The 22,555-nt window shown below is 42.6% G+C and overlaps 1 protein-coding gene and 1 long non-coding RNA gene across 39 annotated transcripts in view; one reads left to right on the top strand and one right to left on the bottom strand.

Annotated features, from left to right (window-relative positions):
• LOC134486115 (uncharacterized) overlaps positions 1–22,555 on the bottom strand; it is a 48,575-nt gene that overhangs the window by 5,188 nt on the left and 20,832 nt on the right. The window contains exons 2-5 of one of the 8 annotated variants that reach the window (XR_015684415.1): positions 22,146–22,339; positions 18,463–18,636; positions 13,195–13,293; positions 10,325–11,532 (exon numbers count right to left, since the gene is read on the bottom strand). This is a non-coding gene — a long non-coding RNA (uncharacterized LOC134486115). Of the gene's footprint in view, positions 1–1,593; positions 1,711–3,788; positions 3,999–5,446; positions 7,313–10,324; positions 11,533–13,194; positions 13,294–17,786; positions 17,998–18,462; positions 18,637–22,145; positions 22,340–22,555 lie in introns of those variants that run through there. The other 7 variants (XR_015684414.1, XR_015684420.1, XR_015684419.1 and 4 more) reach the window with 7 other exon arrangements.
• Positions 1–22,555, top strand: part of Chn1 (chimerin 1) — a 167,095-nt gene that overhangs the window by 137,944 nt on the left and 6,596 nt on the right. For all 31 annotated transcript variants that reach the window (NM_001399177.1, NM_032083.2, XM_087654762.1 and 28 more), the window contains 3 exon segments: positions 5,774–5,858; positions 15,291–15,464; positions 16,152–16,229. In NM_001399177.1, coding sequence (NP_001386106.1) covers positions 5,774–5,858; positions 15,291–15,464; positions 16,152–16,229 — 337 coding nt within the window.

Genomic DNA, 22,555 nt, shown 5'->3' with positions numbered 1-22,555 from the left:
GGTGCGGCGGCCTTCTTCTGTGCTATGTCTGTTACTGGTATTTAAAGTGGAGTTGTCCATCCTGTGACAGTGGTAAAAGCAGGCAGCAGGTGTGTTCATTACAGCACACCCCACTGAGGATGACCTCACTGTCTTCCAAGGTCCTTGCCTGGCAGATATGTGACACTGCCTTAAGCTCTCTTAACACACCTCCTAGCTCACACCCTCTGTGCCCTTTTCAGCCTGGCTTTGACTAGTGCCTTCAATGATAGGACTCTAGTGGAGTTCACCAATTAGATTCATCTTACTGTTTAAACAGAGCAATTAGCATGAAAGGAGTTGTTCAGAGGTAAAAAGTAATTGTACAAGCCATGATAAGGCTATCTTTTTTCCCAGGTGCACAAGAGGAAAGGGCTTTAAAACTGACTGGCCGTGCCATGTAGGCAGCATTCCTTTACTTTGACCAGTCAAGGTGGACCAACAGCATTAGAGGCAGCCTAGGAAAAATAGTTCTGTGTCGTCTTACCAAGTGGCTTTTCTAACTAATGTTCAGTGCTACCAGAGATGCTCCTTTGAATTATCTTACCAAAAGAATCTCCTAAGGCTTGCTTCTGGTGAATTGATAGAATTGTCAGTATCAGCTCTCTCCCTCCCACCTTACAAAGCCAGTACATATGTATACTTCAGGTCAGACAGCAAGCAGAGGGTAAGGTGGAGTCTCTTACTCATAAGATCACTTCATTCCACTTAACTGTCCAAAAATCAGAACAAAAGTTTTGTATGCTCAGAAGGGCCTTAAAGGCAGGCTGGAGAGATGGTTTAGCTGTTAAGAGCACTTCCTGGGGAACTGGGTTTGACTCCCACTTGGTGGGTCACAACTATCCGAAACTCCTGTTCCAGGGAATCTGAGACCCTCTCAGGCACCAGGCACACACCTGATATGTAGCCATAAATTCAAACAAAACACTCATAAACATAAAACTTTAAAGAGAAAAAAATTATGGCCTTCAAGAAGATAGAATATTTTTCCTCATTTATATTCAGGGCTAACAAAATCTTGTTAGATTTCCTAGTCCACAACAGTCTTAGTTAGGGTTTCGATTGCTGTGATAAACACAGCATAACCAAAAAAGAAATTTGGAGAAGAAAGGATTTGTTTCAGCTCACAATTTGTCATCAGTGCAAGTCAGGCTGGAACTGAAGCAGAGGCCATGGAGGACCACTGCTGGGGACCACTGCTGGCTTACTCATCGTAATGTGCTTAGCCTCCTTTCTTACATAACACAGGACTGCTTGCCCAGGGTGGCACTGCTTACACTGAGCTGCCTGGCATCAATCACTAACCAAGAAAATGTCCTACCAGCCGCTCTTATGAAGGCTTCTTTTTTTCAGTCAAGGTGCCCTCTTCCCTGATATATCTAGGTTTGTATAGAATTGACAAACCGACCAACAACAACTAACCAGGACAACAACTAAGGGTCAGCAACTAAAAAAGCAAGCAGGGGTGAGGACAGTGAAAGAGTTGGCAGCCTCAGAACAGGAAAGCAAAAGCCTTAGGTACTTTAGATGAAATGACAGTCCTGTACAATGCATGTCTCTCGGTTGTGTACTTACCAAGGCTTCAATTAGTGTTTATTCCTTAAGTACCGACCGGTTGCAGACACCCTCTGCTATATGTAGAGTAGAGCATTCCAGGCAAAAGTTTCAATTCCAGATAGGCATGGTGGCACACTGTTAATCACAGAACTGACAAGGTTAAGGCAGGAGAATCTAAGGTTCAAGGCCAGCCTGGACTCCACAAAAGACCCTGTCTTTCAAAACAAGCACACAGACAAAAGGGCTGGGTATGTAGCTCAGTGGTAGAGTTGCCCTAGCATGTTAGCATGTGTAAAGCCTAAAGGTCCTAGCTCTTGTGGTCTTGGGCTTCTTGCCAAAGCTTCTTGTGACCAACTGCAGACCTTCTTTCCTCCTTTTCCCTTGGTTTCCTTCTTACCTGAGCAGTGACACTTTTGACCTTTTCATAATAGTTGAACACATGATACTTTTTGATTAGCTTCATTTTAAAATACAACCATTTCTATAAAATTCTTAGCACACTTCAGTGTCTGTACATACTGTGCACCAAGTACTACCTGTCGGCATTGTACTAGAATCTATACAGATGAAGGAGTGCTTCTTTTCATTGACACGTGATTGCATATTCTTTAGGGACACAATGTAACATTTCAACACAAGTATAGTAACCAGACCAAGATAATGGCATCAGCCTTACTCAAACATTTATTGTTTCCTTGTGTTGATAATATTCAAAATTCTACTAGCTCTTTTAAAGTATACAGCTAATCATTATTAGCTATAATTGCCTAGTGTGCTGTAGAACATTAAAGGCTGTTCATTGTTGTTTGTTTGTTTGTTTTGTTTTGTTTTGATTTTTGTAAAAGGGTTTCTCTGTGTGGCTCTGGTTGACCTGAAACTCACTTTATAGACCAAGCTAGCCTCAAACTCAGAGATCTGCCTCCCTAGTGCTGGGACTGAAGGCTTGTACTACTACTACTAAAGGATGTTCTTAAATCAGGTAGCACTTTCCTATAATCCCAAATTTTGGGAAATGGAGGTAGAAGGGTTGGAGTTCAAAGTCAGTCTTGGCAACAATCATTATCAGCTTGTGCTACATGAAACCCAAGGCGCTAAAGGAGTAAGTGTTCCTCCTATCCAGCTAACTCATTCAAAGGTAACTATCTCCCGATTCTATCTCCATTTCCCCTAAGGACTGTGTTCCATCAGTGACCTCTCTCTCCCTGCCACCCTTTCCCTTCCTAACTGACTGACTCTCTCTGCTTTTGTATCTCACGTGCCATGTCTTAAACTTGAGTAGTTAGCCTGGCTCTCTCCCACCTCCATCACTTCCAGTTCCTCTCTCTTTTGTGCTGCCCAAATTCATGCCCACATCATCCAACCTGATGGCTACCAAAATATCCTGCCCAGTTCAGGTTCCTCTAGACTTGTCCCCTTCATTCAGGGGCTGTATCTGAAGCCTGAGCAGTGTCTTTCTCTCCAGCCATACTCTAGACACTCTGATGGGCACTTCACACTGTTTTCCAAATTAAATCTACCGTGGCTTCCCTAATCCTACATCCTTCCTCTCTTCGTGTCTGTCATCAGTAAATGTTCACTGATATATACAATACTCAATGAATGAGTGAACTCACTGTTTGTTCTGATGACCTCTGGAGGAACACAACGATAGAGGAGGCACAGTCCATTGTCGTGGAATGACTGTGATCACAGAATGAGGGAAATGTAAGGCCTGGAATTCTAGGTGTAAAATGTCCACAGGGAATCTGGTTGACCGCACTGTGTAAGCAGAAGTTAAGCTAGGCCTGATGCTGCTAAGGCAGTTTGCTGGGGGCTATGCAAGTGCCGTCTAAACTTTTTTTAAAAAAACAAAAAACAAAAACAAAAACAAAATATCCACAATTGTGTAGCAAACCTGTATAAGAATTCTGTCCTGGCCTGAGTACATGAGTAATGGGTCCCTCACAGCTGCTTTCAGACGTGCACATGCAGCCTTTGGTTAGAGAACATGGGCTGAACAGAGAGAACTCTTTGTTCAGCATGTGTCGTGTGAACAGATGCCCTGTGTCTTCTGAAGTGTCACTGCTCTCCTGAGGCAGGAAGGGACTTACTAACGTTGGTAGTCAGTGGTAGTCAGTGCTCTTATGTTTAAGTAAGAAACCAAGCACTATCTGTTGCATGGTGTAACTTCAGATGCTTCACCACGAGGTAAATGATAGGAACAAATTCTTCTTGGGACTTGTTCCATACTCTCATTCCATTTTTATTCACCTACGTATTTAGTAAGTAATTCATACTTATCATGAGGCCAAAGACTTTCTCCAAAGTCCCTTTAGATGCTGTAGTGATTTCACCATCATACACACCATTGCAAGCCCATGCCCGTGGTCTCCTTCACCACATTCCCATCAGAGTGCAGTGAGGGTCATCCAGTTTCATTCACTCTGAGGAACAGAAACAAGCACAGGAGCATTGGAAGGAATCTTTTGATCTTGGGCCTTGTTCTAGCAAGCCCATGAAATACTTTGAATTTATGGGCTCTGAACATCATTAGCAGTTCAGAGGCAAATGTGTTGCATTTCTGACCCTTTTCATAAAAGATGTAAGAGGAATTATGACCTCTTTTTCAAAATTAACATGAGACCTGGTCTTCAGGCTTGCTTGTTATAATCACAAACACGCCTATTTACAATGAACTGTGGGCTGTCCACCACAGCCTCAGAACTGTGGGCTGTCCACCACAGCCTCAGAACTGTGGGCTGTCCACCACAGCCTCAGAGCTGTGGGCTGTCCACCACAGCCTCAGAGGGTTACTTTACCAGTTCTAGCTAGCAGTCGGAATGCTGACATACTATAGTTCACTGAATATACTAGGGTTATTTTAACATCTTTGAACTTGAGCCTTATTTTATAATCAGTGGTGTTTTCATGATTCAATCAGCATAGTTTTTCTGAATGAAATGCTACACTTGTGACATTTTGGGCTTGAAGAAATAATACATCTGTATAAAATATACACAAATACATATTCATATTCTAGAGTCATTAGCTTATTTCTGAGACCCATTCACTAGATTAATATCACAGTTATGAAAAATAAAATTTTTAGCTACATTTTTACTCTTTGCAGAACTGCTTCCTTAGATTCACCCATTGAAATCATCACACTTGATTTTTTTTGCCATATTTTCATTTCCTGAAGGAGACGATGACCTTAATTAAGTCTAATTAGCAGTAAATTAACTGACTTCCTATATCCTCTCTCTAGTGCATTTTCAACTAGAATTTGCCCAAAACTATTAAATATATTATATATTATATATAAATATATATTTATATAAATGGCTTTCACTTTTATTTTAAATATATGAGTGTGTACGTGTGTGTGTGCACATGTGTGTATGTGTGTGCACATGCACACATGTATATGTAATTTTTTAAGACATTCGTTCACTGTGTAGCCCTGACTGACTTGAAAATCATAGAGAGCTGCCTGCTTCTGCCTCCCTAGTGCTGGGATTATAAGTGTGCCACCACACCAGACAAGATTTTTTTAAAATTCCATTATTTAATGTGTAGGGTTCAAATTCATGGCTTCTCTGTTCTGGTACTATTTTTTATAAGCATTAGACTAGAATCTTTTACTTTTCCTATTCATGAAAGTCTGAGAGCAAGGTAACGTCACAGACATGAAATGGCAGTCTTCAGTTTCTCATTAACTGTAGCTTTTTGGGTACGATGTGCAATTGTTTGTTAACGTGGTAAATATCAAGTGTTTTGAAGAACATTTTTTATGATTCAGTTCCACCAGTGTCACTTTAAGATTTATGACCCACTATTGCCACATAAGCTGACTTCTTAGATTCAAGACATTGTCAACCCTGCTTCTTACCTTTCAAGTCATCACACTCAGACATGCCAGTGTTTGCCCAGCGTGCAGAAGAGGCTACTTGTGCCTGAAGAGACTCATTGGAAAATTCCATGGTAGACATTGTTTCCAAAAGGAAACTGCTGTCTACCGACTGGATGTGTCATAACTTCTAAAAGAAGCAGTGAAGCTCTGAGAAGCTGTCACTTGTCAGTCCCACTCAGTCAGTCTTTCTGAATGCAGGCATCTCCAGTTCAGTGTGGCTTGTGCAGTGCTGCTTTGATTGATACACGACAGCCTCCTCACAGATGTCTCTCTCCCCTTTCTCCACCTTGCCCGCCTCTTCTTCAGGTGCATACGTTCCGAGGGCCACACTGGTGTGAATACTGTGCCAACTTCATGTGGGGCCTCATTGCTCAGGGAGTGAAATGTGCAGGTAAGAGCCACCTCTCCCCATTCTGTCAACAGCCACACTCAAGACTGGGTGGTCACTTCCCTTGGCCTTCTCACTGGGTGGGCAGAGCAGCAGGGGTCCCCAGAAAGGAAGAGGCCAGCTTGCTTCTGAAGCTCAAAGGAGATGAAAGCAGGCGGTTGTAGTCAGCATTTGGCCTTGGTGTTGCTGTAACTACATCTATACAATTTTTTAAGCAGTGTGCAAGGACATACGTTGCCTTGGAAACTGGAATTTAAAGCTGACTTGTTAGGTGAAATTGTCCTTACTAAGTTTTTTTTTTTTAATCAAAATCAAAGCTGTAAAAAAAAAAAAAGTCTGCAAATTTATGTTCAGAGATGATAACCAAATTCCAAATTAACTTAGTCATTGATATTTTCTTTGTGGCACATAAAGATATTGAATGTAACAAATCATTTCTGTGAAAATGATGATGGTGTCTTAGATTTACATGTAGAAACAACTTTTACCCATTAAGAAATACTCAATGTGGTAGACTGAAGAGATGGCTCGGAGGTTAACAGACTCACCCTAGAGGACCTACACTCAACCCCAGCCCCCGTGTGGTGGTTCACAGCCACATGAAGCTCCAGGGAACTGGGGAGCTGCTGAATTCTGTGTGTACCATGCACATTTGTGGTGCACGTAGGCAGAACACTCACACGTACAAAAGAAATAAATCTACATTTAAATTTTAAAGAAAGAAACTGCTCAGTGGTTAGGAGCAATGGCTGTTCTTCCAGAGGACCTGGGTTCAACTCCCAGCACCCACATGGCAGCTCATTGCTGTCTGTACCTCTAGTTCCAGGGGGTCCAACACCCTCACAAACATGCAAGCAAAATATCAGTGTACATTAATTAAAAATAAATTATTTTTGAAAATAGCAATAGAGGGCTGGAGATGGCTCAGAGGTTAAGAGCACTGACTACTCTTCCATAGGTCATGAGTTCAATTCCCAGCAACAACATGGTGGCTCACAACCATCTGTAATGGGATCCGATGCCCTCTTCTGGCCTGCAGTCACATATGCAGGCAGAAAGCTGTACATAAAATAAATAAGTAAACCTTAAAAAAAAAAAAAAAAAGAAAAGAAAAGAAAAGAAAAGAATATAGCAATAGAGAAATTCTTGAGCTGAGCATACTGGCTCGTGCCTTTAATCTCAGTACTCAAGAGGCAGGTGGATCTCTGAGTTTGAGGTCAGCCTGGTCTACAGAGTGAGTTCCAGGAAACCCAGGCTTGAAAAACCAAAAGAGGAAAATAATTCTTAACATATGAAAGCACATTTTAAAGACAATTTAAATTTGTTTCCCCAAATTAGAATCTTAATATCCCTGAATAAATGTAATTTTCTCTCTCCCACCAGTGCGTATGTGTCCACATGCACACTGCAGGAATTTGTTATATTTTGTGAAATGAAATAATAATGAATGTCATGTGAAATTTATTGGTGTAAAACCACTATTCTCAATACTACCCAGACTACCATTAGCGTGGCCTTAAAAATTATTATTTAAAATTTAAATATGTAGTATTTGCTAATAGTAAATATGTTTATCATTAAAGTTGTGTTGTTTAAGTTTTAAAGCTAAAGTATCTTTCATGTCTTTTAGCATAAAGCTTTTACTCAGTATATACTAACAGGGCTGGGATGTGAGTCAGGTGGTAGAGTACTTGCTTTAACATGCTGAAAGCCCTGGTCAAACCCTAGGACCTCACAAAAGTAGGCCTGGTGCCATACACATGCAGTCCCAGCACGCGGAGGTGACGCAGAAGGCTAGGAAGGTCACATTGTGCTTAGCCCGTTTGTGAGTGCACGGTCAGCCTGAGATGCGAAAGATTCTTTGTCTTTTTTTTCTGAAGTATACTAAGAGTAAAGTATTTCAAAATGATAATGATCAGACTTAACACTGTATTACACTCAGTTCTCTTACCCTATTATCAAACTGAATATTTTTGTTTACATCATGTACAGACATTTTTGTGTTACTAATTTGCATTTTCTTTGAGTAGCAGAACACAGTATGTGAACAGGCCAAGTCTTCTCTTTCCAACTATTCTCTCTCTGAACATCAGTTTCTAGACAGGATGTCAGGATGCTCCCTGCTGGGGGAGAAGGATAAAATGACACAGGGGACTCGTGTGTGCAGTGGGTTCCTGCCCGGAGCATCTCACCAGTTGCTCTCAACCCTCCTAATCCTTCAACCCTTTAATGCAGTTCTTCATGTCGTGGTGACCCCCAACCAGAAAGTTATTTTGACTGCTACTTCATAACTGTAATTTTGTTACTGTTACTACTCATAATGTAAATATCTGATATGCAGGATATTTAATATGCCACCCCTTCGAAAGTATTGAGAACCACTGATCTACACTGCTCAGAGGCAGGTGGCATAGCCCTCCACAGCAGGGTCACCTGCTCAAAGAGCGACACTCTCAGTCAGCTTCATTTGTCTTTTGAAAGATATCCTTGACCCACTGACACCAAGAGAGTTTCTTAGCATTTGGCAGTCACTAATGAAAGGTTTTCTCTGAAACAGTGTTGTGGACCATTTATGTTTTGAAAGAGTGAAGACCATGTACATGAGAATCCTGAGAGCCACCAGCAAAAACACAGACCCTCTGCATATGAATATGTGGAAATATTCTGTAGCCCCAAATCTTGTTTGGAAAAATTGTCTTGGTACAGCTGTTTTAGTGACAACATAATAAACAAGTAGAAATAGAACGATCGGGCTGGAGAGATGGCTCAGTGGTTAAGAGCACCCCACTGCTCTTCCAGAGGTCATGAGTTCAATTCCCAGCAACCACATGGTGGCTCACAACCATCTGTAAAGAGATCCGATGCCCTCTTCTGGTGTATCAGAAGACAGCTCTGGTGTATCAGAAGACAGCTACAGTGTACTTATATATAATAAATAAATAAATCTTAAAAAAAAAAAAAAAGAAAGAAATAGAACGATCTAACTCTACCCTTCAGCACCCACCTTTATGGACGCCATCTCTTACCAGGGGCAAAGGGCAAAAACTGGAAGAAAAACCTGGAGGTTTTTCATTCTGTCTGTAAATATGCTATATAATGTAAGCACATGTCAACCTTTGTTTTTCATTGAGGGGTTGGCATGGGACGTGGTAGCCTCAGTAACTACAAATGGTTCGTTCCCCAGCACACTTTGTTTAACAGCTAGGTATAGCGTGTGCAGGGTTGTAGGTGTTCCAGCGCTTAGGAGGAAGCAGGATTAGAAGTTCGGGTCCGTCTCAGCTACATCGCGAGTTCAAGTCAGGCCTAGGCTACAGGAGACCCTGTCTCAAAAGCAAGCAAACCACAAACCTACCATGATGATCTTCAGAAAAAAATCTTTTTTTTTCCAATTTCTTTTTAAGTAAATAGGGTCTACTTTAGTAGCTGTAGCCTCCCAGTGCTCAGGAGGTAGAGATGGACTGAGTTTAAGACTAACCTGGTCTACACAGTGAGTTCCAGGTCAGCCAGGGCTACATAGTGTGACCTGTCTTTACAAAATAAAATAAAAGACAGCTTAGATTCATACTAGTTCTGTCTAGATACCCAGTTACATTTATACTGACAGTGGAGTTTTTAAATGTGCCCCTGGACTCATCTAGCTTTTGAGGTGCCTACTTTATCTAAAACAGAATTCAAAGACAGAAGACTGGAGAGAGCACAAACGGGCTGTGCTAGGCTGTGCTGTCATCCCTATTATTGTTATTACTGTTACCATTGCTGCCCTCTAATAGGACGTAGAAGACTGTCTCCTAACGTAAGCTATTTTAAGTATATTAATATTCAACTTTTAATTGGAAGAGAAAAAGAATAACGTCTATTTTTATTAGTACCTAACAGTGGTGATTTTCCTTGTAAATCAGTGAGAATCCGAACAATCCCTTTTAAAAGTTTTATGTAGCCTCTTTTGGCTAAAAGTAATATTTTCATAAATGTTCCAAGGTAAAAGTCATTTCTTTTCATTTCCTTATGAAATAATGGCTTGTGGTATCTACTAGAATGTGAGAGGTTCACTGGGTAGAGGGAGCAGATGGCTCAGCGCTGAGGAGCACGTGCTGCTCTTGCAGAGAACCCTAGTCAGCAGCCCTGTTCAGTCTTTAGGGCCACAGAGAGAAGAAACACTTCATAGATGAATATTTATAAAGCAATGGATAATGTTCTTCCAAAGTGTACATTACCATAGTTCTCTTACCTTTAATCTGTCCTCAGAGTATAAATGAATGTTGGTTATTTACCTCAGAGCATGGGTCCCTGTGCTTTCCAGCAGTGCAGCGTGCGTATGCACAGAGAGCTCAGTACACACAGTCAGATACCTGAGGTCGCTAGTCTATGTAACATAACTGTCTCATTAGGAAAATGCAGAATAAGGTGTAATATGGGTTCTGTAATTCTCTTTTTCTGTCTTTTTGTATATTTCTTATCTTGAGACATTGGAGGGTGAAATGTAGTTTAATAATAACGTAAAATTAGCCTACAAAACCAAGAGATATAACAAATGGTATCTATGAACTTCTCACATTTATAGTTCAACAACTTCTGAAAAAACAACACTGCATATGGCATAAATAAATGTATACATAAATAAATTCAAAGTAGTCTTAATGACAGACTGAAATTTGGTTTGCTGTTTAATGCTGGTGTGTTCTCAGTGTGTGGTTGGCAGAGCATGCTTGGGGCTGCTGCATTGTGCTGTAAACTCAAGAGTGTAAAGCGATGCTAGATTTTTTATGTGTATGGTGTTTTACCTCCGTGCACATCTGTGTACTGCTCCCTTGCCTGGTGCTGAGGAGACCAAAAGAGGGTCAGATTCTCCAGGTCTGGAGTTTCAAATGGTGGTAAGTCACCATGTGGGCCACAGGAATCAGTCCTCGGGAAAAGCCACCACTGCCCTTAACCACTGAGCCATCTCTCCAGTCTCTGATGCTGTATTTTAATCCTATTGCCTTTGCCTTGTGGTCTTCCAAAGGAGTTCTTCTTGGATCCTGTTCAAAATGTAGTCTCTGAAATTAATCCCATACTTTTATATTGTTAAATGGGTTAAGGATATTTGTTTCGTGAACAGTTCAGTTATTGCTTGATGCAGTTTTGACTGAATCACAAGTACATTTAGTAGCTGACTATTTAAAATAGGAGATGGCACCAACCTTTGAAAGGATAATAATATAAGACTGTCAGTGTCATGTATATGTTTTGATATGTGGATACGTCAGGCTTTATGGTTGGGTTTTCATTTTGAAGTTATATGTGGGGAAGAATATGAAGAGACAAGAAGATAATGTCTAGCTAGGTTTTATCACTGCTTTTAAAAGCCCTTCAGGATCAGGCACAGATAATTGCAAGTCTGGTACAGGTGAACTATAGCAACATTTTTTAAACTAAAAAAAATATATACTGGTACAATATACATTATTGAACAAAAGATTGGAAGTATACAGTTCCTATTCAGTGCTGAGAAAGGACTCAGCGTATAGAGTGTGTTGTGGGCAGGAAGGAGGATGGATGAGTAGAACACGTGCTGGTCAGTCTGCAGTCCACTCACGGCTCTGCTCTTCAAGGTCAGAAGCCTGAGCACACTAGGGGCCCATTTTCTTCATCTGCAGCGATGGCTTGTTCCAAGCTGCTCTTCCAAAATCCACGTGACCTGTGTTACACACATGAAGAGCAAGGCACAGTCACTAGTGCTAGTGCCACATGTCAGAGACTCAATACACTTTAAAAGAGTTTTCCAGCTGGCTTCTATTTACTTTAATTCATCAGTAAGTATAACTCCACCATCTCACTCTCTCTCTCTCTCTCTCACACACACACACACACACACACACACACACACACACACACACACACATCAGTCATGAAGAGACATTTGCATTAACCAAGAGAAAACTAGAAAGAGAGATCTAGAAAACGCTGGGTCTGGAGAGGTGGCTCAGTTCAGTGACTTTTTGCTCTTTCAGAGAACAGGAGTTCAGATCCCAGCACCCACCTGGGGTGGCTCATAGTAGCCTGTAACTCCAGATCCATGGGATCCAGAACCTTCTTTTGACCTCTGCCTGCATGCATGTGGTAAACAGACAGACACACACACACACACACACACACACACACACACACACATTGGTGAACATTTTAAGTTTATTGTTAAAATAACAAAGCTTCCAGGCTTAGCATTGTAATTTTAAAGTGGAACCTGCTGAAATGGAATATTGAAATGGATGCTGTAGTTAGAACATTCACAGTAGCCAAGATACAGTTCAGAATCACTTATCCCACCAGGAACCAGGGAAGCCTAAACTCAAAACTAGAGATGTTGTATATATCAGACAAGAAGAGTATCTGTCATAAAACATTCCAACAAAGATTCTTGAAAACATGGGAAATGTCAGAAAGAAATACTGCTGTACAAAGAACTGAAGGCAGTCTTGGCAACTGGAAACTGATACCTGAGAGGACACCTGGTGATGGGCTGACCAGAACAAAGGTGACAGAGGACTCAGGGAGGCTGAAGACGAGCCCAGAAGTTGCACAGTTCAAGCACATAGGAGGAAAACAAAACATTTAAAATCAACTGAAAGAGCTGGAGCTTAAGTAGTGAGAGCCCCTGCCTAACATGTGCAAGAGGTTGGGGGAGCCCAACAGCATTAACCGTAAGAGAAGAGGACAGTCCTCAGCTGCAGGACTGCGAGAGTTATCTGCTGTCTCAGAGGGTAGAGTGAGACGTGGGCAAAATATCCGAAAGCCCAATGTATTGAGAACTCACCAGCTATGGTGAGGACAGAGAGAAGTTACACGTTAAATACTTGAAGGTGCTTTTCTGTAAATGAAGTGTGTGACGACCAGTGTAGACATAAAGTCTCCTACCCCAGTTACTCAGACCCGTCTTAGGACCTTGAGTTCCACTTAGCCTCTGACTGAGCTGGTGATGACAAGGCTTGCCCAACACTACAAGAAGCACTAAACATAAAAAGTGCAATGCCTCACTCCAGGTCACATAGCCCATTGATTCTAGAGCGAGCACCGAGTCCTTCACAACTCTTGAGTGTGTGGAGGAAAGCAGTCTTTTCGATGTATATTTGGCTACTGGTTTGCTTTATTGTCAAATTCGAAATCTCACATATTAAGATGCCAAGAGGGTCTTTGCTTTTAGCCACACAATCATTTGGGCCTTGATATGGAGCAGTGCCGCCTCCTTTCTCCAGGTGGTAGATTGAGGACTTTGATCAGGAAGCATTCTGTCCTTGGTCAGGACAGTGTTTAGACATGACTCCGTGGTTTTGCCCTCCCTGGGATGTTCACTTAGGCTCACCTGTACAAAGACCCAGCTCCCTCAACACACCCTGGCTCTGCGTCCACATGCAGTTCCTCTTAGGCTCCCCAGCCGGCTGCTTTTTGAAGTTGCCAGTGTCTGTCCATTGAAAGACAAAACAGATCTGTTTGTGTGCTGGCACTTACGTGTGCTGTGACACTCATTACTAGTTTGCAGGACACATTTTATCAAAAGTTCTAGTGATGGCGTCAGCAGCATCACCAGCACCTGATGCTTCAGCTCAGTAGCTTCTAGAACAGCACCCTCTCCATGCTGTGACGTCAGCAAGATGAAACTGCCCAAGAGCCAGGGCAGCTGCCGACGCAGTCTGGGATTCCGGACCTGAGCTACATCTACTTCAGTTAAACTGGTTTTGTAACAGATTCTGATAAGAGTTTTAACCTAAAAATTAGAAAGGTTATATTTTTAAAACATAAAGATGGCATTCGTTTTAGTTGAATTATTTTTCAGTATAGTCTATCACTTGAGTCTAATTTAGCAGAACATGTTTGTTCTTTCTCATCCATTATAAAACTCTGTGGTACTCATGTGGTTGAAAGGGTATCTCAGATATTAACCAGGAAGTGCTTGGGTTCTAGTGCCTGAGATGTTATAGCCCTGCAAGACCAGAGGAGTAACTTCAGTGGAGACAGTCCAACATGGAGACCTCGGGGTTGCAGACTCCCCAAAGGCTGGAGTTCTAGCTTACCATGTTTGCTAAAGTCCTTAACGGGGCTTGTTCAGGTATCAACAGAAAACAGAAGAAACAGTCACTGTTGGACAGAGCTTTGTGACTTTAGAGGAAATAATAAACACAAGGCACTTGGAATGGTGTGTGGCAATAGTCCTAAGTCCCCCATAAATGTTAGCTCGCGCCATCATAGACTATTTAGACCGCTCAAGAAACTAAACGCTCCCCACATATGAAAGGGGTTGTGAATAGATACAAATAGGAACAGAGTTGACTGGGGTTGGTTTGTTTGTTTGTTTTTGTTTGGTTTAGGTTGTTTTGTTTGTTTGTTTGTTTGTTTTGAGTCAAGGTTTCTCTGTGAAGCCCTGACTGTCCTAGAACTCTCTCTGTTGACCAGGCTGGCCCCCAGCTCAGATCTGCCTACCTCTGTCTCCCAAGTGCGGGGATTAAAAGCATGCACCATGACACCTAGCTGGAACAGATTTAAGAGGCTCTTGGATACTTTTATTTTGGTTGTCCATTTCCACTTTATATCAAGTGACTTGAAATATAATTACAACTTACAATAGATGTAAATTATTTTGAGCTACCTTACTGATCTATTTTGTGCACTATATCAAAGAGCCTTCCACTAGGTAAGTAACAAAGAGAAGAGTTAGATACCATAGTTCTGAGTCAGAAAGTTCAGGGCAGGGGTTGGGGATTTAGCTCAGTGGTAGAGCGCTTGCCTAGGAAGCGCAAGGCCCTGGGTTCAGTCCCCAGCTCCGAAAAAAAAAAAGAGCCAAAAAAAAAAAAGAAAGAAAGAAAGAAAGTTCAGGGCACCAGTATCTGGAAGGGGCTTTCTTGGTGGAATGCCAAGAGAAGGCAGAAGAGAAAACCCTCTCCCATGTCACGTCATAGCAACACTGACCTGTTGATGAAAAGGGACCCCACACCTCTCAGTGTGTATAAGAATTATAAAGAAAACATTCAAATCTTAACATTGGTGATGTGACATTCTATTATGTATAATTATTTAACACCTAATGGTTTTCATGTGGGGATCCATCATTTGATTTTGATTTTGCTTCTTCTGGGTTCATTTAGGAACTTAAATAATGAAGCATTAGCCAGAACCCTGGCCTTCTTAGGTGTGATGGCATGTGCCTTTGATCCTGGCATTCAGGAGGCAGAGACTAGCAGATACCTAGAGGCTAACCTGGTCTGTGTAGAGAGTTTCCAGGTCAGCCAGGGCTACATAGTGAGACCCTATCTCAAAAGGAAAGAAAAGTTCTAATCGGATTTTTCCAAGAGAAGAGAGGCTGCTGCTCCTCTCCTTGGAGGAAACTGCACTTCTGCTAAAAGAAACATTCCAGAATGCCCAGGCTAAAAATAATCATGACTTTTTCCTTCATTCTTTTCACAGATTGTGGGTTGAATGTTCATAAGCAGTGTTCCAAGATGGTCCCCAATGACTGTAAGCCAGACCTGAAGCACGTGAAGAAGGTGTATAGCTGTGACCTGACAACACTCGTGAAAGCTCACATCACCAAGAGGCCCATGGTGGTAGACATGTGCATCAGGGAGATCGAGTCCAGAGGTGAGGCGTTTCTGTGCAGGCTGCCAATGCCTTCACTCGAGCCACTCTAGGCGCATCTTCAGTGGTGGTGTTGTCTTCAGTGATGTGGAACAGTGTCAGGAAATGTGCTCTCACAGTGTATTAATGAGCAAGTAGCTTGATTTCAAGGAACATTTAACCGGTTATGGAAAGTAGTATTTAGGAGACATTAATGGATGATGTCTGCGGTCTGCAGAGATCTCTGTGCAGAGATGGATTCATCTTTCGGGTTTTAAGTTCTTCTCACGCCAGGAAGCAAGGCAGAAATGCCCTATTAAAACGTCAAGAGCAGAAATCTGAGCTGCACCCTAATTATTCTTACCCACTTGGGAAAACAGCCACAGGCCTGCTGATGCAGCTTTCTGTTATGTAAAAGGCTTTATGATGGAATTGGGTGACAAATGATTTCCCTTAAGATTTAATGTTATTTGGTCTAATTAGGCAACATGATGGCCAAATTATAAATATCCAGGTGACAGTAGGTCAGAAGTAGAAACAATGGGACAGACTCACTTTTGGAGGATGTGGAAGACGACTTGTAGCGTGTGTGAGTGAGTTATTTTTTTCTAACACATATTTGCCCAGCTTGAAGTATGAGAAAAGTTGAAATGTGAAAGAAGGTGTGAGTTAACAGACAGTCAGCCCCATGCTTCAGTCCTTTCTCCTCAGGTCTGAATTCTGAAGGACTCTACCGAGTGTCGGGATTTAGTGACCTAATTGAAGACGTCAAGATGGCTTTTGATAGAGGTATGTTTCCAGCACAGCCCTTACGTAGGTGACAGTACTCTTCCATGACTCATGAGTACCTTCTGCTAAAAGCTGTGAAAGCATGGTGTGCACCCCTACAACCCTAACACTTGAGAAGTGGGAACAAGATCAGGTGTTCGGGGGCCACGGTTGGCCCATAGTGAATGTGAGGCCAGCCTGTCTGAAAACTAAGCCAACACAAAACAACAAAATTCAACCTAGAGCGTCTTGTCTTTGCACCCGCTGCCTTAAGGTTCAGATGTCCTGGTGAGAAAGAAACACAAGCTTATGGGTATCACAGCATCTGAGTGTCTAAGGTTGGTCCAGATTCATCAAAAGCAGGGATCAATTAAGTTGCCAAAACCGACATAAAAAATGTCGGACACCGTAATCATTTCTCATGTCCCAGCCTGTGTTAGCCCGCTCAGCCCTCCCCTGAGGTTCTGAGACTGACTCGTGTTCTAGCTCATGTACGGGAACCAGAAGGCTCAGAGCAGCCGAAGCTGCAGAGTTGCCCACTGGAAAGCTTGCTTTACAGCTTGCAGGAGGAGGACCCATTCTTGTTTATAGCCCTGAGTGGCCTCAAACTTGACATTCTCCTGCCTCTGCTTCCCAGTATTTTAGGTATGTGCAGTCCCGCCTTAATGGCACTTTAAGAATAACATTTAAGGTTTGATTTATGCGGGGTGTGGTGGTGCACACCCCGTTATACTCAGCACTGGGAAGGTAAAGGCAAATGAACGTCTGACTTCAAGGCCAGTCTGGTCTACAGAGTGAGTTCTAGGATAGCCTAGGATACTTAGGGAACTTGTGGGAGGGTGGCGGGAGTAAGGTTGGTTTGTTGCATGACCGCCTCATTTGTATTTCCTTTGTATCACAATTAAGTAGCACCAAAGAAAACCTATTCCCTTAAACACAAAGCTGGTGATTTCCCCCCTAAGGTAGGATTTCTCTGTGTTGCCCCGGCTGTCCTGGAATTCACTGTGTAAACCAGACTGGCCACAACGTGCGTAATCTTCCTGCTTCTTCCTCACAAGAGCTGGGATGAAAGGCATGTGCCACTACTGCCTGGCTAAGTCAGTAATCTTAAATGCCTCTTTTGCTTTACGGTGTAGTGTGTGTGTGCGAGTGTGTGTGTGTGTGAGTGTGTGTGTGAGTGTGTGTGAGTGTGTGTGAGTGTGTGTGAGTGTGTGTGTGTGAGTGTGTATATGTGTTGTGTGAGAGTGTGAGTGTGTATGTGAGTGAGTGTGTGAGTGTGTGTGTGAGTGTGTGTATATGTGTGTGAGAGTGTGAGTGAGTGTGTGAGTGTGTGTGTGTGAGAGAGAGAGAGAGTGTGTGTGTGTGTGTGTGTGTGTGTGTGTGTGTGTGTGTGTGTGTGTGTTGGGGTAGAAGATGCTGTGGATTAAACACAGGCCTCACATGCTAACCTAGTGTTCTACCAAAAGGTCCATTCCTAGCCTGAAAATGTATGCATTTCTAGTTCTGTCATACTCTCTGTTAGCAATCTTCTCATAAGCCACAAAGGCAGAAGACAAAAATAAATTAAATATTACCAACCTGCAAAGGAGAATGTAGGCCGTCCTAAATGTTTTATGCAAACAAAGATGGTAAAGCAATTATGTGTTGTATACAAATACACGTCAAGGAACATCCTGAATCCAAAGGAATGGTTAGAAGAATTCTCTTTATCTGGAAGGCAGCAACTGAGCATGTCCATTCCCAGGCTGCAATCATGATTCCCAGAAATAAGTAAACACTGAAAAAGACACTGAAAAATCATGTCAGCCACAGAAAGCAGCTGAATGCGGCACACTGTCATTAAACACTGAGACATCTGCTTTGTAACACTGCTAACAGATTTTACCAGATTTTAAGATTCCCAGTGGTTTCTTTGGCTCTACATGGTAGGCCTTTGGAGGCCACGCTGAACCTTCCAGACACGTCCTGCAACCATTTGTAGGAATTATATAGAGTTTTAACACGAGAATCCATGGTGCAAATTATTTAAATCAGCCCTGCATACAATGCTGCCCAAATCTCTGAGTGTTCAAGGCAGGGTACCCTATAGACTGCCAAGGAAGTAATGCTAGGTAACCAGGAGTGATCAGTTCCTGGAAGCTTAGCTTTCAAACAAGGAGACTGAGGAAAGAGTCAGATGGGGTCCAGAGAATGCTGCCACAAACCTATAGTCCCAGAATCAAGGTAAAGGCAGGTTTGGGGAGTCTCTGCTCACCTAGGAGGCAGTCAGCAGCAGGAGCACTGTCTACTCTAGGAGGTCAGCAGGCCCCATTACAGCATGGCTGCATTCTTCTTCAGGTGACCACGAATGGTATTTAGGGGTTACACTGACAGGTTGTGGGTGGAGCCTCATCACAAGAGCCAGGGACATGTGGTCAGTGAGGCAGGGCTGAAAAGGAAAGTCAGAAGGTGTTACAGACTCTGCTGGTGAGCTATGGCTCTGCATATAAAGCCAGGACCTGGATCTCACATTTTAGATTGTTTATATTGTTTTTAACAGAAAACAATTTAAAGTGAAACAAATGAAAGGCAAGTGTGTGTGTGTGTCTGTGTGTGTCTGTGTGTGTCTGTGTCTCTGTATGTATGTATGTGTGTCTCTGTGTGTGTCTGTGTGTGTGGGTGTGTGTGTCTGTATGTGTGTGGAGGGGGTGTGTATGTGGGTGTGTGTGTTCTTATTAAAATTCAGATTTAGAGCCAAGCATGACAGCCCTTATCTTTAATCTCAATAATCAGGAGGCAGAGGCAGGTGGATCTGTGAATTCCAAGATAACCTGGTCTACATAGTTCTAGGACAGCTAGGGTTATAGAGTGAGACACTATCTCAAAAAATATACATACATACATGTAAACATGCATATATAAATTCAGAGTTATTTGTTATAAAGAGATGGCTTGAGGCTGAAGAGATGGCTCAGTGGTTAAGAACACTGACTGCTTTTCCAAAGGTCCCAAGTTCAATACCCAGCAACTACATGATGTCTGAAGACAGCTACAGTGTACTCATGTACATAAAATAAATAAATAAATCTTTAAAAACAAAGAGAAAGAAAGGAAAGAAGAAAGAGAGAGAGAGGAATAGCTTAGTGGGTAAAAGTACTTGCTATTATGTCTGACTTGGTTTTAACAAGTTAGAGTGGTCTGGTAATATGAACCTCAACTGAAAAATAGCCTCCATCAGATTGCCTCTAGGCAAGTCTGTAGTGCTTCTTCTTGATGAACTAACGGGTAGGTCCCACCCAAGGTGGGAGAATGCCATGCCTGGTCTAGTAATCTGGGGTGTGTTAGAGAGTAAGCAGAGCAAGCTGTGGGGAGCAAGTCAGCAAGCAGCACTCCTCCAGACTCTGCTTCAGGTCCTGCCGCCAGGTTCCTGCCCTGAGCTCCTCTGTCTTAGCTTCCCCTAATGATACACTGTAATCTGGAGGCCAAATAGCCCTCTGTTCTCAAGGTGGGTGCTGTTAGTCATGGTGTTCTATCACAGCAATGGAGACCCTAACTAGACAGTCCTGACACCTTGACTGAGAGGAAACAACTCCAACATGTTGTCCTCTGACTTCCACACACACTCCATGACACGTGTGTCCACATACATACATACATACATACATACATACATACACAGAAATAAATAGAAATTTTTGAATTCATGCCTTAATACAACAGATATATTTAGCAGTACAAAAAAGGAACGGAATACCAACCTATGTTATTAAGCTAAGCTAGGTGAAGGAGCACATGTTGCATGATACATACATGTAACATAGACAAGCCATACAGATTGATGGAAGGGATGTTTATCATCCTTTGCGAAGGTCAGAGTCAGGGAGTGGTGCTAACAGGTTCAGGGACTTTGGGGAACATAAGAAAGTTCTAAAATCAAACTATGTAGTATTCATACATCTTTGTAAGTACATGAAAAACATTGAATTGTATACTTTAAATGATTTTGTTATATGAAAATTCTATCAATAAAATTTTAAAGCAGGTTTTAAAAACTATCTTAATAATGATGTCTATAGTAAACCCAAGAGTAGGCTCCGCTTTCTAAAATCTTTTTTGTGCTGATTTAGTCACTGACAATTTAAGCTACGGCCATATTGTCAGGCACTGAGTCCTTTATTGTAATTTGGTAGTTAACCTGTGTGCTTGCTCCTTACATCTGTGTAGGACTTACAGTAAGCTCACAGTGGTTACTGGTTTCATTTTCAAAAGTTCCATGAAGGAAAGTATTAGTAAGAAGAAAAATAATACAGCCTGGTAGAGCAAGTGACAGACACTGCCTTTAGTAGACGTTTCCCAGGAGAAGTGTGCACACTTGTGCTAACCTGAGGATGGGTCAGCACAGAGGAGCTGTACAAGGGTGAGTAGCAAAACCCTAACAGCGAGCACTGCAGCCTAGAGAGAGTGGACGCTGCTGGTGCTGCCACTGAGCTGTCAGAATGCTAAGATGTGCCCAGGCTGGACCCTACCTGCCCCAAATACAGTGGAACTCTAAGAACGGTGACTTTATTTCCCAGGCTAAAAACTGGTGAAGTAGCTAGCCTGTGTGTGCTGGGAAGTGGACTATTTATACACCCTGGGGGCAGAGGGGTTAATAGACCCTGGGGAGAGAGGGGTTATATATCCTGGGAACAGGAGGGATACTTGAAATCTGGATTCTTCATAGAACATGATTTATAGATTTTGGAACAGGAACCCTGTTGGAGAAAGGGGGAAGGAAAACAAAAAGCACCCTCACTGTTTCTTCTTGGACTAAAGTTGCGACAATACCTGCCTTTGGTCCCCTCCTCAGGGTCCTTAGGCCAAGGCACCTATATGTACTTTCTAGTGTCTCCTCAGGGAACACTGCCTTTTGTTTCCAGAAAAGCGCTTGATACTGCCTTGTCCTGTACTGACATGGCTTTCCCCGGCTGAAAGAGGCACTTAGAAGCAGACTCACAGTCTACCAGGAGCTTAGAAAGGCTGAAGTACTCTGCATTTTCAGAGAGGCTGGATTTTTTAAAGGGCTTTTATGGAGCAGTTTTAGAGCTTCATCAGACCAGTCGAGCTGAGAGTACTGTGATTTCCTGTGCAGTCCCTCCCTCCGGTGTCCACTCCTAAGTTCCCTGTTGTTAGCTTGATTTTGAGATGGTTTCATTATGTTAGCCCAGACTGGTCTAGAACTCTTGACCTTCCTGTACCTACCTTGGGCACACTTCAGTCCAGGCATGCCCCATTCTGCCTGTTTTAGCATCTTAATTAGTATCAATTTTTTGTTATCACTGATAATGTAATATTGATACATTATTAACTAAAACTCGGTTTACACTGGACTATCTTCTGTCAGCATCACAGTATCATACAGAATAGTCTCACAAACATAAGAATCCTCATACTCTACCTGTTTGTCCCTTCCTCCCCCAATACTCAGCAACCATGAATCTTTTCACCTTTTCCAATCGGAATCATATGTCACAAAGACATTTTAGACTGGCTTCTGTCACTGTGCATTGATGGTTTGTGTGTGTGTGTGTGTGTGTGTGTGTGTGTGTGTGTGTGTGTGTGTGTCGTCTTTTACAGCTTAACAATCTGTTCCTTTTTCATTCCTAAAGTCCATTCACCTGTGCACACACATGGATGTGCAGATACACACATATCTAGCAAGGAAATGATACTGATTAAGTCCTGGGTAGATCAGATTCAGGTTTTATAACAAATCTAAAACAGGTAGTGCTGGGCCCTGTGAAGACGGCCTTGCTTCCGAATGTGAGTGCCCACAGCTCTCCCTGGCCTCTGCTCTGCTCTGGCCTCTCTTCTCACTTGAACATGCAGGCTCTCTGGTGTGTGGGCATTCTGCTCTGTATCTTACTTCCCACTACCTCCTTACCCAGAGGGCCTGGTCAGGCAAGATCCAGACGTTACCTCTATGAAGCCCAGTGTGAATGAGACGGGGTGTTCATCATCGTCAGCGCTGTCTTACATTTATTAATTGGGTTGGTGCATGTGGAGGTCAGAGGACAGCTTTAAAGAGTGGGCTCCCACCTTCCACCAAGTGGTCTCAGGGATCACACTGGGCTGGCAGGCCAGGCCTGTGCTCTCTCTTGCAAATCATGCTTCTGTAAAACAGTAGGAAAGCAATACTTCCTTATCCCCGGGGTTCTCAGGTAATTATGAACCGTGAAGCTGCTTCCAACCAGTGCACACGCATACACACGCAGAGCTGAGCAAGGAGAACAAGTAGCTTGAAGAGAGAAGTCTGAAAAGCTTCACAGCAGGGGTCGCTTGTGTGTGTCATGCTTCATGCTGAATTTGATCTTAGACACTGAAGAGTT

Source organism: Rattus norvegicus, chromosome 3, assembly GCF_021556685.1.
Source record: "Rattus norvegicus strain SHRSP/BbbUtx chromosome 3, alternate assembly SHRSP_T2T, whole genome shotgun sequence".
Taxonomy (NCBI): Eukaryota; Metazoa; Chordata; class Mammalia; order Rodentia; family Muridae; genus Rattus; species Rattus norvegicus.
The sequence above is the reverse complement of the archived record's forward strand: the minus strand, read 5'-3'. Positions and strand labels throughout refer to the sequence as shown.